This window comes from Vombatus ursinus, unplaced genomic scaffold (assembly GCF_900497805.2).
Source record: "Vombatus ursinus unplaced genomic scaffold, bare-nosed wombat genome assembly UNPS02014784.1, whole genome shotgun sequence".
NCBI lineage: Eukaryota > Metazoa > Chordata > Mammalia > Diprotodontia > Vombatidae > Vombatus > Vombatus ursinus.
In genome coordinates this window covers 11,456,551-11,474,818 of record NW_020954562.1, presented here as the reverse complement: position 1 = coordinate 11,474,818, position 18,268 = coordinate 11,456,551, and the positions used below count along the sequence as shown (strand labels likewise).

The 18,268-nt window shown below is 35.7% G+C and overlaps 1 protein-coding gene across 7 annotated transcripts in view; it reads left to right on the top strand.

Moving 5' to 3' along the window:
• The window catches only part of LRBA (LPS responsive beige-like anchor protein), a 676,054-nt gene that overhangs the window by 160,897 nt on the left and 496,889 nt on the right, over positions 1 to 18,268 (top strand). For all 7 annotated transcript variants that reach the window (XM_027866938.1, XM_027866942.1, XM_027866935.1 and 4 more), the window contains one exon: positions 128 to 575. In XM_027866938.1, the coding sequence (XP_027722739.1) occupies positions 128 to 575 (448 nt within the window). The remainder of the gene's footprint in view (positions 1 to 127; positions 576 to 18,268) is intronic.

Below are 18,268 nucleotides of genomic sequence, written 5' to 3'. Positions count from 1 at the left end.
TTATATGCTTTCTAAGAGTACCCAAATATTCCTCAGATTTCAGATATTATTTAATGGTTATTAGTAGCAGTTTTTCTTTGAAGCAGAAATCAATTTCATTTTTCTTTGCTATTGTCTTTGGAATTAGATTTAGAATTCACAACAGCAGCCAGCAGTCCATTGCCTGCAGCAATGATGGAAGACTCTGCAAGTGTGGCATCAGTGCGAAGAAGGAATTCTGGTAGTGGGGAAGAATCAACTTCGGCCATAGGAAGTAATGTGGCTGTAGCTGTTCCTGCAGGGCCTCAGTGTGTTAGTGCGGGTCCTGATGCCATCAGTGAAGTGCTGTGCACACTCTCTTTAGAAGTGAATAAATCTCAGGATGCCAGAAATGATGGAGCCAGTGAGTTAGATACCAAGACTGTACCCCCTGTACCAGCTGCAAAAAATGTTAATGTGAAAGACATTCTTAGAAGCTTGGTTAACATGCCAGCAGATGGAGTCACTGTGGATCCTGCCTTTCTTCCACCAGCCTGCCTTGGCACTCTTAGTGATCTTTCTGCTGAGCAACCCGTGCAGTTCCGATCCTTTGACAGGTACTATAAATTATTATTTTCTTCCAATTATGTTTGCTTTTCTCAGTGTGAAAGAGAACTAAAGAAAATATAGGATGAGTTTTGACATAACCATATGCATAGGTTTTATAAAGTCTGTGACTTCACATGTGGAGACAGGGTAGGACCTGAAAACATAAAGGTTTTAGGGGACTAAGCCCAGGAATCTTGGCATGCATTACTATGCATAAGACAAATGTCTTCTGCTCTAAAAAATCCTTTCTAAATCTGTCCCAAAATTTTCACTGTATTTTTTGACTGCCTGAAATTTCACATATTGGAAATGTCTTTTGATGAACAGTTAAGTTTCAAAACTAAAAAATATCTCTTAAATGGCTAATGGGCTATTTGTCATTTCACCTTTATATCTTAATCAGATTATTTTATTCCTAATGCCTAATGTTAAGTATTTGTACTTAGAAAATGGGAAATTTGGTTGGAACAAGGAGCGAGGGGGGAGGTAAGTAATTTTGTGGAGCATAGAACAAATTGAGGTGTTGGAGCATGAGGACGCTGCGATTGCTTTAGGATTAAAAGGATAACAGTCTTGAGAGAGAATTATAAAAATGGGAGTTTAGAGTATACCCAAGATAAACTTTATCCATTAAAAAAAAACTTTATCCATTTAAAAACTTTGCCTAGAAATGTCTTTGTACTAAAGAAGGTTTAAAAAACTCCTCTTATTTTTTCCTTCTCCTCATTCTTTTCCTCCTCTTCCTTTTCTTCCTCCTCCTCTTTCTCTTCTTCTTCCTCTTTTTTGTTCCTCCTCTTCTTCCTTCTCCTTTTCTCTTCCTTTTTCCTTATTTCTTATTTTCCTGTCCTACTCCTTCCTTCTTTCTTTTTTGGTCATCTTCCTCCTTTTTACCTTCTTCCCCTCTGCTTTCAGGTTTGGGATCTTAGTGTAGCATGATTAGGACTGTTTTTCCTTGACATCTACATCATTGACAATGACAGCCTTTTGTGGGATAACCTGAGAATCTAACTACTGTTTATAACATTTACAATAGTAAAATACATTCTGAGTGCTTCACTTAATCAGCTTACAAAAGAAGCTTTTGAAATACAATCTTTGGGATGTTGGGATTATCTGTAATAATGATTCATGTAAGATATAACTAAATTAACATCAATTTTAAAAAACAAATATACTGGAACTTCTTTAATCAAAGCATAGTTTTCTGCTTCAGATTAGTTATTGTGGGTTTCAGCTTATTCCACTAATTCTGCAACAACAAAAAGAAGTATTTTCAAGACTCCATTGCATGTAGAAACTATACTTGGATCTTGGAGAGGTGTAACATTTGGGTAACATTTCATCTCTGCCTTTAAAGTCCAAACTTTTTCTTCTCAAGCCTTCCACTGCCTACTCTTATTCCACCCTCTTAGCTGAGAACCTCACCTCATATTTTACTGGGAAGATCTAAGCTATTTGCAGGAAATAAATCTAATACTCTCCTTTTATCAATCAGTCAGTAAGCATTATTAAGCACTTACTATGTGCCAGGTACTACTTTAAGTGTTGGGGATACAACGAAAAGCAAAAACAGTCCCTACCCCTCAAGGAGCTTACATTTTAAAGGTGGAGAAAACATATCTAAATCAATTTGTTGACACTGAGATTGTGAACTTAAGTAATTGAAAAGAAGATGGTTTCCTTAGCAGTAATAGGGAAGTTTAGAAGAGGGGCAGGTTTTTGGGGGAAAAAAATGTGGTCTGTTTTGAACTCATTAAGATGCTTTTAGGACATTTCGTTTTCAATATGAAACAGGTGGTTTGTGATGCAGGATTTGGGCTCAGGAGAGAGACTTAGACTTGACAAATACAACTGAGAATTAGCTGCATACGAACCTATGGGAGCTGAAGACATTATCCAGTAAGAGATTATAGAGAAAAAAGAGAAGAGGGTCAAGTACAGAGCCTTGGTAGACACTCAAATTTTAGTTACCACACCATGAATGAAGTTCCAGTAAAGGGACTGAGAAGGAGTGCTCAGACAGGTAGATAGAGAGAGAAAGTAGAGAAAAGACTCATCAAAGGCCATAGATGAAGATTATCCATGATATGAAGCTGCTCAACAGTGTAAAATGTTATGAAAAGGTAAAGAATGATGAGAATAGGAAAGAGGCCATTGAATTTGGCAGTTAAAAGATAGAAGAAAGTAATTTCAATTGAGTTATGAATTTGGCATCCATTTTGAAAAGGGTTGACAAAGGAGTGAGAGGAAAGGAAGTGAAGATACCACTTGGAGAGAAAGACAGAGATTGAGTGAGAGAGTTAGCTTTTCCAACAGAGAAGGTGAAATGGGATGGATCAAGAATACTTTTAGAAGGATTGGTCTTGGTAAGTAGGAAGTCATCAAGAAAGTGAATGAAGGAGGGAATAGTGGAGGACAATGTCTCAGGGATGTGAGATGAAGACAGAAAAAGAGGGAGCTCCTGGCAAATGGACTCACTTTTTTTTTTTTTTTTTTTTTGGTAATGTTTTAGATAAAGCCCTGAGCAGAAAGAGTAGAGGGAGGGAATGGTGTGGGAATCTTAAGGAAGGGAATAAGGTTTGAACAACTCCTGTGATAAGTAGGATAAGGAGTCATTTAGAGTGGAGTAGTGGGATTGGACTACTGCAGTGAGGGCCCACTTTTTTTTTTTTTTGAAGGTCCACTTTTGATTAGCTATTTTTAGCACAGTGCCTAGCGCATAGTTCTATACAAATGCTTATTCTTCCTTCTCATTTTGTTTCTTCCTCTTTCACCCTACATAAATTTAAAGTGGGCCCTACTCAGCCCGCTTTCACAGTTTGTTCAAAGTCTATTCAGCATTTGGAGCCGGGGATTCTGTGATGGGAACTGAGATTTGGCAAGGCATGATTGGCAGTAGAACAAGGGAACAAAGTATTTAAGAGTAGAAGATAATGTAGAATTGCCCTGATTCACTAAGGTGTGTATCAAGATTGAAAAGGAGGGAGTGAGTATAAGCAAAGCAGGGGTGATGGATGGCCTGGGATTTTACTGAGGAATGGAGTTATTAAAGATCAAGATGAGAATGAAGAATAGGAGGAATGAAGCATAGAAAAAGATAGAACAGTAAAAGAACATGATCAGACAAAGGTAATAAAGAGTTATTTAACTTGGTAATGAGACACTTGTGGATGATGGCAAGATCAAAGGTGTGTGTCTATATTTAATATGGAGAGGAAGCGTAGGTCAAGGGAGTTGAGTAGATTGAGAAATTGGAGAGTTAAGGTATTTCAGATAATATCTCTATGTATATTGAAGTTTCCTAGAAAAAGGGGAAGAGTTGAGGTGGAAAGAAAAACTTATCTGTTAGTCAGGCAACATATTTAGAATGGAGAGAGAATAGCCTGGAGGTTGGGAAATAATAGCTATCAGGATCTAGTTTTGCTCATAAGTTTGGACATTGAAATTCAAAGGAGGAGAGGGATCTTAATGGTAATAGTAGACCGAATTGCCATTGGGTAACCAGAAGTATTCTAAAGTTTCCACCATGAGCAATACATTGTAGAGTATAAGGGAATTGAAACTAGTACTAGACAAGAGGGTGGCCATAGATGAGTGTTGTTAGGAGACTGGCAGAATTCACTGAGTGCTGGAACATGAAATGAGCAAGAGAGGAGGCCATGTAAGGTGAGCGGTTGGTTGATAATGGAGTAGGTGTTCCAGAGGACAGGGTAACAGGGACAAATAGATGTAGTGGGAATGGAGTAGAGAGCATTCAGCTGAGGAAGAGGAGTTCTGCAGCAGGGTGTTCAGTATTTGTCAGGCAGTGAGTTCAAGAGCATTGCAGAGTTTGGGAATATGCTAACTATTGGAAAGTGAGTCTAGGCAGAGTAAATAGTGCGATACACTGATGAATATAGGCTATTCGTTCTTAGCTAAGCTTCTTGAAAAACTTGTGGACATTTAGTGCCTCCAGGTCTTTTCCTTTTACTCTTTCCTCTGTTTCCTTTGAAATTTTCTAGAATCTGGCTTTTGATCTCCCTATTTAACTAAAAGGTCTCTCTATAAGGTTATCTCCAAAACTCTTAAATGCCAAATTTAATAGACTTTTCTCAGTCTTCATCCTTCTTTATCTTTCCACACCACTTGAGAGTTTTGATCGCCCCTTTTCTCTCTGGGTTTTCATGCCACTGTTTGCTCTTTAGTCTCCTCCTACCTCTATGAATGCTCTTTTTTTAGTTTTTAGGTTTGTTTTTTTTTTTGGATGAATCTTCATTCATGTCATTTCTTTTAACTGTGGTTATCCCCCAAGGTCCTGATCTTGGCTTAATTCTTTTTCCTCTCTATACTCTCTGACTTGATTACCTCTTCCCCTTTTAAGGTTTCATTTATCATCTCCATGCAGATGACTACCAGATCTCTTTATTCAGGCCTGGTTTCCTGAACCACAGTCTTGCATCGTCAAATACATATTGGATATATAAAATTCAAGGTTCCAAAGATACATCAAAAGTGTCCAAAACAGAACTCATTATCTTTCCTTCCAAATCCTCCCGTCTTCTGAACTATTGCTTTTGAGAGTTCCACTATTCTTCTAGTTACCTTGGTTCAAAACCTCAGTGTGTTTCTTTCGTCTTCATTCCTCCCAGTTATTCATGCTCACAAGATAGGTATCATCTGTTAATCCTTACTCACACCCCGATCCCCCATGTCCTCTCTGCTGCCAAGGCCTCTTGACTTTATCTTTGTAACATCTCTTGAATTCTCTCCCTTCTGTCTGCTGACATTGCTACTACTCTGTAAACTTGAGTGACTCCCTTTCACCTCTAGAGTTAAATATAAAATTCTCTGGCGTTCAAAGTTGTTGGATAAGCTCCCTCCTCCTTTTCAGTCTTGTTCTCCTTTGTACCCTCCCACATACTCTGTGATCCACAAACATGGACTCCTTGTTTTTTTCTCAACCTGAACACGCTATTTACTGACTCCAGACATTTTTGTTGGCTATGCCTCATGCCTAAAATGGTCTCCCTTCTTATCTTTGCAACTGTGCACCCACCCCATGTCTTTGTCATAGGCTTTGTTCTCTTTTATCTTTATATTTTTTCTTTTGGTGACATTGTCAGAAGCTATGGGCTTAATTATTTTCTTGAAGATGACTTCCAGGCATATATATTTAGCCCCAGTATCTCTACTGAGTTCTAATCCCATATCACAGACTGTACATTGCATATTTAAAACTGATATGCCTTTCTCTTCTTGCTTGCACTCCACAGGATTTATAGCTTCCTTCAGGACTTAGTTAAACACTGTGTTCTTCATGAAGCCTTTTTTGATGTCCCAGTTACTAGTGTTATCCTCCTCCTTCTTCCTTTTTCTCTCTGTCTCTGGATGCACACACACACGCACGCACATGTGCACGCATGTGCCGTGTATGTATTAATTATGTTTGTGTGTATGTACATCTTGTGCCACTCAGTAGAATGTAATCTCCTTAGCAGTATTTTCATTTTTGTCTTTCTATTCCTAGTGCCTAGCACACAATTTAAAAATGCTTGTTTATTGAAGAGTTTACATCAGGTGTACAAATCTTCCCAGGTTTCTCTGATTTTTATGAGATCTTCCCCTCAGATATCTTGAGAATTCATCTCCCATTACCCTCAAAATTGTGTTGCTTTCAGTACGTATTTCCTCTATATCTGTTTCAGATATTCTTCCATCTTTGTTTAATTTAATACCATTTTTATTTCTTAATGCATCATGTTAACATTATTTACAAAGCAAACAAGAATAGATTGTTAGAAAGTATAGCGTGGCGGGGCGGAACCAAGATGGCGGAGTGAAAGCAATGACTTGCTTGAGCCCTCCCCCAAACCCTTCCAAATACCTGTAAAAAAATGGTTCTAAACAAATTCTAGAACCCACAAAAAGACAGAGTGAAACAAATTTCTAGCCCAAGACAACCTGGATGGCTGATTGGAAAGGTATATTGCGCCGGGCGGGGAGAGGAACGCAGTTTGGCGTGGGCACACAGGCCGCAGCGAACCTGGAGCAGGCCTCAGAGGACTGAATCACGGGAAGCTGTGGTGGTTTCCAGACTTCTCACCCCATGAACGCCAAAGACAATTTAGAAGGTCAGTGGGAAAAGTCTGTGACTGCAGTGAGAGAAGGAGCTAGGTCTCAGCCGCCAAGTCCTGAGCGTGGCCTGTGGGGCAGCGGCTGCCTCCTGAACTTCTGGCCCACAGATTGAGGGGGAATCGAGTGGCTGATCAGAGGGGGACTGCAGGGATCTCTTTGCCAGAGCTGAGGCAGGAATCTCTTGCTCTGCCCGTGACTGGATCTGGGTCACAGTTCTGAGGGGGAGTCCTGGGGTGAGGAGGAGCGCTGGCGTGGTGGAGCTTGTTGTGGCAGTGGAGAGGAAACACTTCGCCCCTTATCATACCACATTGGAAGAAATGAAAATTTACAAGTCCCTAGAAGTATCTCTGAAAACAGCTGTATAAACCCCTGAAGCTTGGGACAGTACATTCTTCACCTTGGAAGCAGACTCTTACCTTAAGAAAGAGTTTAAAACTCAAGTAATTGGCTAGGATCATGAGTAAGCAGTGCAATAAGAGTCAGACTATATTATCTTACTTTGGTGACAAAGAAGATCAAAACATACAACCAGAAGAAGACAACAAAGCCAAAGCTCCTACATCCAAAGCCTCCAAGAAAAATATGAAACAGTCCCAGGCCTTGGAAGAGCTCAAAAGGGATTTTGAGAAGCAAGTAAGAGAAGTAGAGGAAAAACTGGGAAGAGAAATGAGAGTGATGCAGGAAAATCATGAAAAACTAGTCAACAGTTTGCTAAAGGAGACTCCCAAAATACTGAAGAAAATAACACCTTAAAAAATAGCCTAACCCAAATGGCAAAAGAGGTCCAAAAAGCCAATGAGGAGAAAAATGCCCTAAAAAGAAAAATTGGCCAAATGGAAAAGAAGTCCAAAAGCTTGCTGAAGAAAATACTTCCTTAAAAATTAGAATAGAGCAATTGGAAGCTAATGACTTTATGAGAAATCAAGACACTGTAAAACAAATCCAAAAGAATGAAAAATTAGAAAACAATGTGAACTATCTCATTGGAAGAACAAATGACCTGGAAAATAGATCCAGGAGAGAGAATTTAAAAATTATTGAACTATCTGAAAGCCATGATCAAAAAAAGAGCCTAGACATCATCTTTCAAGAAATGATCAAGGAAAACTGCCCTGATATTTTAGAACCAGAGGGCAAAATATAAATTGAAAGAATCCACGGATCTCCTCCTGAAAGAGATTCCCCAAAGGAAAACTCCTAGGGATATTGCAGCCAAATTCCAGAGTTCCCAGGTCAAGGAGAAAATATTGCAAGCAGCCAGAAAGAAACAATTCAAGTATTGTGGAAACACAATCAGGATAACACAAGAGTTATCAGCTTATACATTAAGGGACCTCAGGGCATGGAATATAATATTCTGGAGGGCAAAGGAAATAGGATTACAACCAAGAATCACCTACCCAGCAAAACTGAGTATAATCCTTCAAGGGAAAAAAATGGTCATTCAGTGAAATAGAGGACTTTCAAGTATTCTTGATGAAAAGACCAGAGCTGAATAGAAAATTTGACTTTCCAATACAAGACTCAAGTGGAACATGAAGAGGTAAACAGGAAAGAGAAATCATAAGAGACTTATTAAAGTTGAACTGTTTACATTCCTGCATGGAAAGATGATATTTGTAACTCATGAGACCTTTGTCAGTATTGGGGTAGTTGGAGGGAAAAAATTATATGTATGTGTATATATATATATATATAGATAGATAGATAGATAGGTAGATATAGATAGATAGATAGAGGGCACAAGGTGAGTTGAAGATGAAGGGGTCATATCTGGAGAATAAAATTAAGGGGTGAGAGAGGATTATACTAGGAGAAGGAGAAAGGGAGAGGTAGAACAAGGTAAATTATCTCACAAAAAAACAGAAAAAAAAAGGCTCTTATACTGGAGGGAAAACAGGGGAAGGTGAGAGGGAATGAGTGAATCTTATTCTCATAGGATTTGACTTAAGGAGGGAATAACATGCACACTCAATTGGGTATGGAAATCTGTCTTACCCTACAGGAAAATAGGGGGGAAAGGGAACAAGACAGAAGGGGGATGATAGAGAGGAGTGCAGATTGGGAAGGAGGTTAATCAGATGCAAATACTTCTGAGGAGGGACAGGGTCAAAAGAAAGAATAGAATAAATGGGGGAGGGCGGGATAGGATTAAGGGAAATAGAGTTAGTTTTTCATAGCATGTCTACTATGTAAATGTTTTGTGTAACTGCACATATATAGCCTATATTGAGTTGCTTGCCTTTTCAATGAGGGTGGGTGGGGAGGGAAGAAGGGAGAGAATTTGGAACCCAAAGTTTTAAAAACACATGTTTAAAAAAAATGTTTTCATATGCAACTGGGAAATAAGAAATACAGGAAATGGGGTACAGAAATCCATCCTGCCCTACAGGAAAATAGTAGGGGAAGGAGATAAGAGAAGTGGGGGAGAGATAGAAGGGAAGGCAGACTAGGGGAAGGGGTATTCAGAATGCATGCCATCTTGGGGTGGGGTGAGGGGCGAGATGGGGTGAAAATTTGGAACTCAAAATCTTGTGGAAGTAAATGTTGAAAACTAAGAATAAATAAATTTATTAATAAAAAAATGGATAAAAGAAAGTATAGCATAATTCACAGATTACAAAAAGAGTGAAAACTGCATGATTATGTCAAGTTATACAGAAAAAGCCTTTGAGAATTCATTTATATTAAGAACCCTTCAAAGCATAGGTATAGAAGGTCTCTTAACATGCTAAAACACATTTATCTAAAATGAAGAGCTATAATTTTTTTGTAATGATAAACACTAGAAGCTTTCTCATTCAGTTCAGGCATTAGATAAGGATGGCACACCCTTCCACTATTATTTGACATTCTTGAATGCTGATTATAACAGTATGAAAAGAGAGGTTGAGGAAACATTAGCAAAGAGGAAGCAAAATTCTTTCTACTTGTTATTTGACAGATTATTAACAAAGTAGGACATAAAATAAATCCGTAATTTCATAATTACTATATAATATTAACAAAAGACCAGAGAAAAAGATTAAGAAATTCTGGGTTAAATAACTACAGAAGACATAAAATATCAGTAAGTTAGCCTACCAAGACAGATGTAAGATTTACAAAAATATAACTACAAAATAATCTTTACAGAAATAAAGGCTAAACTAAATAATTGGGGAAAGATTCATTGTTCAGTGTAATAAAAATTAAGATACTACCTAAAATAAACTATAGATTTAGTTTTGTACTAAAATTCATTTTAATGAGCAAAACCAGATAAATTTCAAAGAAATAAAGAAAAATACTGAAGAGTGTGAGCTATAGATATGTTGGAGAGACACATGGGTAACTATATCATAGGAGTTCCCTTTTCCAAGGGATTCACAGATCTGGACCAAAAACAAAAAAGAGAAAAAGAAAAACAACGAAAAAAGAATGAATGAAGGCAGATCAATCTTAAGATTAATAGCGAGTAGTCTTCAAAACTAATATCACATATAGTATTTCACTACAGCATTGGATAAACCCAAGGATACAGAGTAATTAAGTTGCTCTTTTTTTCTATGAGAACTGCTGGGAATTTGAATGCAGTTTGAGATTAGATTTAAATCAATATTTTACATTGTAAAGTACAATGAATTCCAAATATATAATGATTTAAATATGTGTTTCTTAAGGAAAAATTAATGGAAGTGCTGTGATTTTTCTAATGAGTGAAGTCAGCTCAATTTGATGACTTTTTCCTTTGATAAGGAATGTGGGAGAAATCAGAGATTGTAGATTATGGTTTCATTGGTAAGGAATGATAGCTAGGGGATCAGTGGAGTCAGTTATTATTCAAAGAACTTTTGGAAGGCTTTCTTTTTACAATTTCTTTAATAGTTGGTAATTTTTAAATATCCTGACAAATCTTCATGCTTTCAGGATCAGTTCACTTTTTTCAAAAATTCCGTGTTCATTTAAATTCAAGTCTGTTGAATAAAATGGTGGGAAATATAAGTTTTATGTCAACAACCAGGTGTGATTACAAAAACAATGAGCTAGTTTGTTTCTCTTCTCTGCCCTTTGAACAGGCTTAAAAGCCATTTTTAAAAGATAAATTCCTAACTTTTTTTTGCATAGGAGCAACTTCTTTTTCCTCCAACTTAATAGTGTTTTATATTTTCCAATTATATGTAAAGATAGTTTTCGACATTCACTTTTATAAGGTTTTGAGTTCCACATTGTACACGGTAACAGCAACATTGCGTGATGACTGACTTTGATAGACTTAGCTCTTCTCAGCAATGCAAGGATCTAAGACAACTCCAAAAGACTCATTATGGAAAATACTGTCCACATCCAGAAAAAGAACTATGGGGTCTGAATGCTGATTGAGGCATACTATTTGCTATTTCTCTCTTTTTTTTTTTTTTGGTTTCTTCCTTCTTGTGGTTCCTCCCATTGGTGCTGATTCTTCTTTAAAATATGACTAATGTGAAAATAAAAAAAAAAGAAAATCACCCATCACACACACACACGCGTGCGCGCACACACACACACGATTTTAAGTTCCAAATTTTTTTCTCCTTCCCAAGCCAGCAAGCAATCTGATATAGATTATACATGTACAGTCATATTAAACATATTTCCACATTAGTCATGTGAAAGAAGAATCAGAACAAAGAGGAAAAACTATGAGAAAGAAAAAAAAATAGAAAACAGTATTCTTTGATTTTCATTCAGACTCCATAGTTATTTCTCTGGATGCGCATAGCATTTTCCATCTTGAGTCTTTTGAAATTGTGTTAGATCATTGTATTGCTAAGAAGAACTGAGTCAATCAGAGTTGATCATTGCATAATGTTGCTGTTACCATGTACTATATTCTCCTGGTTCTGCTCTCTTCACTCAGCATAAGTTCATGTAAATCTTTCCAGGTTTTTCTGAAATCTGCCTGCTCATCATTTCTTATAGCACAGTAATATTCCGTTACATTCATATACCACAGCTTGTTCAGCCAGTTCCCAGTTGATGGACATCCCTTCAATTTCCAATTCTTTGCCACCACAAAAAGAGCTGCTATAAATATTCTTGTACATTTGGGTCATTTTCCCTTTTTTATGATGTCTTTGGGATACAGACCTAGAAGTAGTATTGCTGGATCAAAGTGTGTGCAGAGTTTTATAGCCCTTTTGGCATAGTTAGGAGCAATTTCTTTAAATATGTCCAGGGAGTCATGTTGGTTTATAGTTCACAAGTTTTTCTTCTCTTTTTTTTTAAGCAAAAAAATCAAATTTTATCACAGGGTTTCATAATTTAATAATTTTAAGTTTGTTGTAAAAATAACAATTTGGGATTTGTAGAATTCTGTTAGGTAGAAGGTTATTTGTGTTTGCTAATTTATAGCTGACAATAGCTGCCAGTAGCTTTTAATATAATAAATTCCAGTAAGAGCTTTTAATCCTAGTTTATGCCCTCAAACTCTGGAACATTGGACATAGTTATGTAAATTTCATTTTCTCTTAGTTTCTCAATAATATAGGGATAATAATTCCTTACCTATCTCATAGGGCACATAAGAAATTACAAATTGAAATTACTTTGAAGAAATAAGACCTACAGATAAATGCTGTTATTATTTTCAATTACTTGAGACATATCACAGATGTTAATGTGAAATTTGGCTGAAATAAATTTTGGATTTAAATTTAAGGTCAAAGTTGTCATATACATGTATGTATCTGTTTACGAAAGTATAATTTATAAATTATCATTTTATATATTCAGTTCCTTTCTAAAAACCCCTGAACAAAATGAATATTTTTAAATTTCAAAAGTTATGAATGATCACTTAATTGCCAAATTTCTTGGTCTCTTTTTATTCTTCATCCTTCTAGACCTATCTTTTGCATTTGGCACTGTTGCCTACCTTCTCTTACTGGATGCTGTCTCTCTGGGCTTTCATGACACCATTCTCTCCTGATTCTCCTACCACCTCTTTAACTTCTCCTCATTTTCTACACATTCCCCATTGCAAATATTTCCCAAAGCTATGACCTAGGTCCCTTATTCTTCTCTTTCTTTATGGTTGAGTTCATCAGCTCACATGAATTTAATTATCTCTATGCCAGTAACTCAGGTTTATTTGTCTAGTTACCTTTTCTCTGAATTTTAAATCCCACATAGCTAATTATCTATTGGGCATTTCAAACTGGCTGTCTCAGAGACATTTCCAATTCAGCCTGTTCAAAATAAAACTCATTTTCTTCCATTTCAAGTTTTTCCTTCTTCCAAAGTTTTTTATTTCAGTTAATCACCTACATCCTTCTTGTTTTCCAGTTTTTTTACCTTAGTATTCTCCTTGACTTCTCACCCCATGTATCTAATCATTTGTCAGATCTTGCCATTTCTACTTCACCATAACCTGTAACTGACCCATGTTCTTTATTTACACAGTTCCTGCCTCAGTTTGGGCTCTTATCATCTCTTGTCTAGGTTATTACAAAATCTCCTAATTGATTTTCCTACCTCAATTCTCTACCTACTTCAGTGTGTCCTCCACAGTTACAAAAGAAATTTGCCTTAGGCATAGATCTGACCTTGTCACTTCCCTAAATTAAAAATATCTTTGATTGCCTATTGCATCTAAGACAGGGTGTTGTTATCTAGAGGTCTGTGAATATAATTGGTTTCCTTTGTAATCCTTTGTATCACACACACACACACACACACACACACACACACACACACACAATTTTGAGAAGGGGTCCATAAACTTCACCAGATTGCCAAAGGGGTCCACATCACAAAAAAGGTCAAGAGTCTTGGTTCTATGACAAAGTATGAACTCCTCTGTTTAGCTTTTTAAATCCCTTCAGATCTTTGCCCCAAACAGCCTCATTGCAGTATTCCTCCCTAGCCTCCACACCCTGTGATCCAACCAAACTGGACTTCTCTTTTTTCCTTACATGTGACACTCCAGCTCTTATCTCTGTGTCTTTCCACTGGCTTTACTAAATGCCTGTGCACTCACTCCTCCATTTCCACCTTATGAAATCCCTCTTGTCTTTCAAGATGCACTACTGACTGGTAGTTTTCGAACTTTTTCATCTCAGGAACCCTTTATGCTTAAAAATTATTAAGCATCCCTCAAAGAGAGCTTTTGTTTATGTGGGTTATCTCTATCAATATTTATCATTTTAGAAATGAAAACATCTTAGTAGTATTATGAAGATAGTTTTGACTCCTCAGACCCTTTAAAAGGATTTTGGGTATACCCAAGAGTCTGTGTGTACTGCATTTTGAAAACTGCTGTTCTACATGAAGCCTGTTCTTCTCTCCTCACCTGCTAGTGCTCTCCTTCTTCACCTACCTTGTATTCCTGTGAATTAAAACAATTGAAATTTGGCTGAAATAAATATAAGATTTAAATTTGAGGTTAAAGTTTGGCATACGCAATATTTTTTCTATTTCTATTGATATGAATTTTTGTATTTATTCTCTTTATATTCTATATGTTAAAACATGTATTTGTCATCTTTTCTTTTAAAATAGAAGCTTCCGTTGAGTAGAGATTGTTTCATTCACTGCATTTGTATGCTTAGCACCAAGCTCAGTGTCAGGTACATAATAGATATATAAGAAATACTTGTTGATTAATACAAAACATGATTTCACATTTTAGATTATCATGGATTTATAGCACAGGTTCTTTCATTTACGTACTGTGCAAGCTATTTAACTTTTCTGGGCCTTAGTTTTCTCAGTTGGAAATGAGGAGATTTAAAAAAAATAAGTTTACTTACTTTTTCTCCTGATAACTATGAGTTTTTCTAGGCATTTCATATTCATTATTGTATATATTTAATTCTGTCTTGTGTTCCATAAGACAGGCAGCATGGTATAGCTGTTATGGAGCCAGCCTCAGAATCAGCAATACTTGGGTTCAAATTCTACCTTGGATACATATTGGCTACGGGACCCTGAGAAAGTCATTTAACCTTTCATTACCCTAGACAATAAATATACTTTAATGGAGGAAGTTTCCTTATTGACAGTTTTCTTACTAGCAGTTCCCTACCTATACTGTTGAAATCACAGATGAAGACAACACCCCTTATCTATATGTCCTTAAAGAAAATAGTTATGTGTATGGAAAATAATTTAAATTGATTTTCATGCTCATTTAAATTCATAACACAGCTAATTAGCATTTCATTGTATTTACATAATTCCATGTGACTTGAATCTTTAAATAAATGCAGTGATAATTCACTTGTGAAATAAACTGTGTATTCAGCAGAACTTAATAGCTAGCAGAATAAATTCAATATTCTTTTTTTCCCAGACAGGACCATGTAAGCAAATCTTGATTTATAGTTAATAATGTAGGTGTTAATATACCCTTAGAATTTAGATAAAGATATTTTTGAATTGTTCTGAAGCTGTGCTTTTACAAATTATATTACAGCTGGTTTTTTATGAAAGACCCAAATTATAACTTACATATGACAGACTGAAATTACCTGTGCTTGTATACATGTGACTATATTATATGAAAAGAGTGACTCTCTTAAGCTAATTCATCTCTCTTTGTATAAATTCATAAGGTGATTCTTTTGGCTCCCTTTCCATAGGATATTTTCAAAGTAAATTCTGTTTTTTCTTTAAACGTAAGCCAACTGGGGTCCATAGTAGAGTATTTCATCACAAAAGTGGTCATTCCAGTGCTTTTTTTTTAAAGAATTAATAATTTATACATAAATAATAGTATTTCCATGAATAGACTTATTTTGGTAGAATGAGCTTATGTTCACATAATGAAAGCATCATAAGCTTTAGGAGATGTTGCTCAAGGAGCTATTCATTGTTGTCAGAATTCAAGAGGTTCCTTCAGAATCTGCTTGATGTGTATGAGTAGTTTCTGTTCTTTTTTTCCTACTTCTCACACACAGTCTTCATTTAGTCTTTTCTTTAATAGGCTTCCCCATTTTCGAACTACTCAATAAAAAAACAGCCACCACTTACCTATCTAAAATAAAGTTCTTTTAGTAAATAATCTTATTATATGATTTCAATAGGAGGAAATTGCTTCTGGGAAGGCACTCCAGATATGAGGAATAGTGTAAGGTACAGAGATGGGAAAATGTGGGATGTGAACAAGAGTCAGGGAGGAGGAGGATGGTTTGTTCCTGTATGGAGTGCATGGGCAGGAGGAATGTTAAAAGGTGAGATGTGGCAACTGATTTTGGGGAGCCTTGAAAGAATACAGTGAACAGACTTTATGGAGCCATTGAAAGATGTTGAGCAGAAGAGTGACATGATAAATTCTGTGCTTTAAGAAGATGATTCTGACAAGCTATATGAAGAATGGATTAAAAGAAGGAGAAGACATAGGAAATGGGGAAGATATTGCAGTAGCCCATGAGAACTGGTAAAGAGGAGACTTATGGTAATACATTATCATTGGGAATTAAAAGAAGGGTTGGAAGGGAAGGAGATTGTGTTTTGATAGGATTTGGCAACTGGTTTGATGGTGGGATACAGAGAGAGAAATATCCTAACGCTGATTTTGAGCATTTGTGCAGCCACAGAAATAGGGAAGTCAGATCTCAAGTGAGTTCCTGTTGTATATGAGTAATTATGATGACTTTAGAAAGCTCCATTTTTTTGGGGGGGGGGGAGGTTCCGTTTTTACCTTCTTTATTTAAGATTTTAAGTTTAAAAATATGTATATTACCTTTTAAAATGTAGATGGAATTGTTTCATTTAATACATTGATTAAATAATTGATGAAATTTTTGTCCTTACATATATATGTATATATATATGTATATTTCAGAGCTATTATTTATAAATTTTTGTTTTAAAAATAGTATGGGAATGAAATCCATTGTTGAAATATTTCAAGAATTCAGAATCATTTCAGAATTGTATCAATCCCAAGGATTTGACTGATGTAAAAAGCATAGGGGAAGGTTTTTGAACTTAGGAATTCAGAATGTGGATTTTCCCATATATGGTTTTTATTTAATCTCTTATCTAGCAGCATATAGCTCAATGAGTTAACACGAAGGCTTTTTTTTTCCTGTTGAAAGAGAGACACCTATTTAAAAGCTATTCCTATGTAGCCATGTAGCAGTGGAATATCTCTGAGAATTTCAAAGCATCCTTCTGATCATGCATTTATCTCAGGAATGCTGTGTCAGAAATCAGAACACTCCTCATATCTTAAGGATTATCAACTTCTAAGCTATAGCTGGAAAGTATACAGTAACAGCTACATGACTGGAGCTTTGCTGAAAGCCTGCCAGGTTGTGGGCTTTTGTGAACAGCAAGGTGTTTGTGTGTATTCCCATGCCAAAAATCTTCTTCTTATCTTATTTTGAGATTCACTTTGGTGATTAGTGGATGCCAGGGGCTTATCTTGATAAAGTTCAAGGCCTAATCTGGTTTTTCAGCTAGATTCTCAGAAATTAAAGTGTTAAACTCAAGCATATAAGTAGTCTTTTCTTTTTGCAAACATTGGTGTAAAGGGTTGTGATGAAATCATTTTAAATATGGGATGTTTAAAATTACTTATGTGAAATGGAGATGTAGCATTCTTTACAGACTTTTTTGCTACTTTTGGTTACTTTTAATGAAATTTGCCTAATTTAATTATATTAATAAAACTCATCTTTATACAGTGAATCTTTTTCATCAACTAAATTTTAATTTGAGATTAAATTTTAACTTGGTTTTTAGACAATAATTTCATTAATCAGCTATTTAACTATAAGTCTTCCATGTGAAATATTTTTCAATTTCTGCTAGATAATATTTAAAATGAAGATAGTTGTGGAAGGTCTTTGAAATGATGAGAGTTGAACTTTTCTAAATCTTTAATGATTATATGTGTCAGTTTATAAACAAAGCTTTGGGATTGACCAAATTCGTCTTTATATGAAATCTTGATAAAATGCTGTAAATAAAATGTAATGTTTAAATTTTACTATAAGCAAGAAATAGTTTATTTGAAAGATTGATTTTTATCCTATAAATAACACTGTTGGTTAAGTTGAAACTATTGTCTTTCTGTCTTTTGGAGCATATTTAAAAGGCAGTGCATGAATTGTGGCTTTCCAGTTATTAGTCTTCTATGGGGCCAAAATTCAATTTCTATATACATTTTGTTTTTGAAGGAAAGAATTCATTAGTATAGATTTGCTCTTGCAGTTTTCAGGATAGATTGAAGTAGATAAGGAGCCCATCTAGTGAAGGTTTAAGTCTTCTTCAAACTAACTTCATAATAATGAGAATAAGACATAAAGGGTTTCAGCTTATATCAGACAAAACAGGTCATTACTTAAATCTTTTAAAATTTTAATATTGATTTTGAAGTTTCTTAAATCAGCTATTACAGCACTAAAAATAATTGTACAGTAATTAGCACATAGTAGGCAGTTAATAATTGAAGTAAGGTTTTAACGTATCAGTGAATTTGGCAAATATGTGAAAATGATTTATGTCAAATTCTAAAAATTGAGAAGACAGTCCAAGTATTTGGATAAAAAAATTGAAAAATGTTCGTTTTTGACAGGTTTATTTTTAGTTTTGTGGTAAGTAATGCCACACAAGT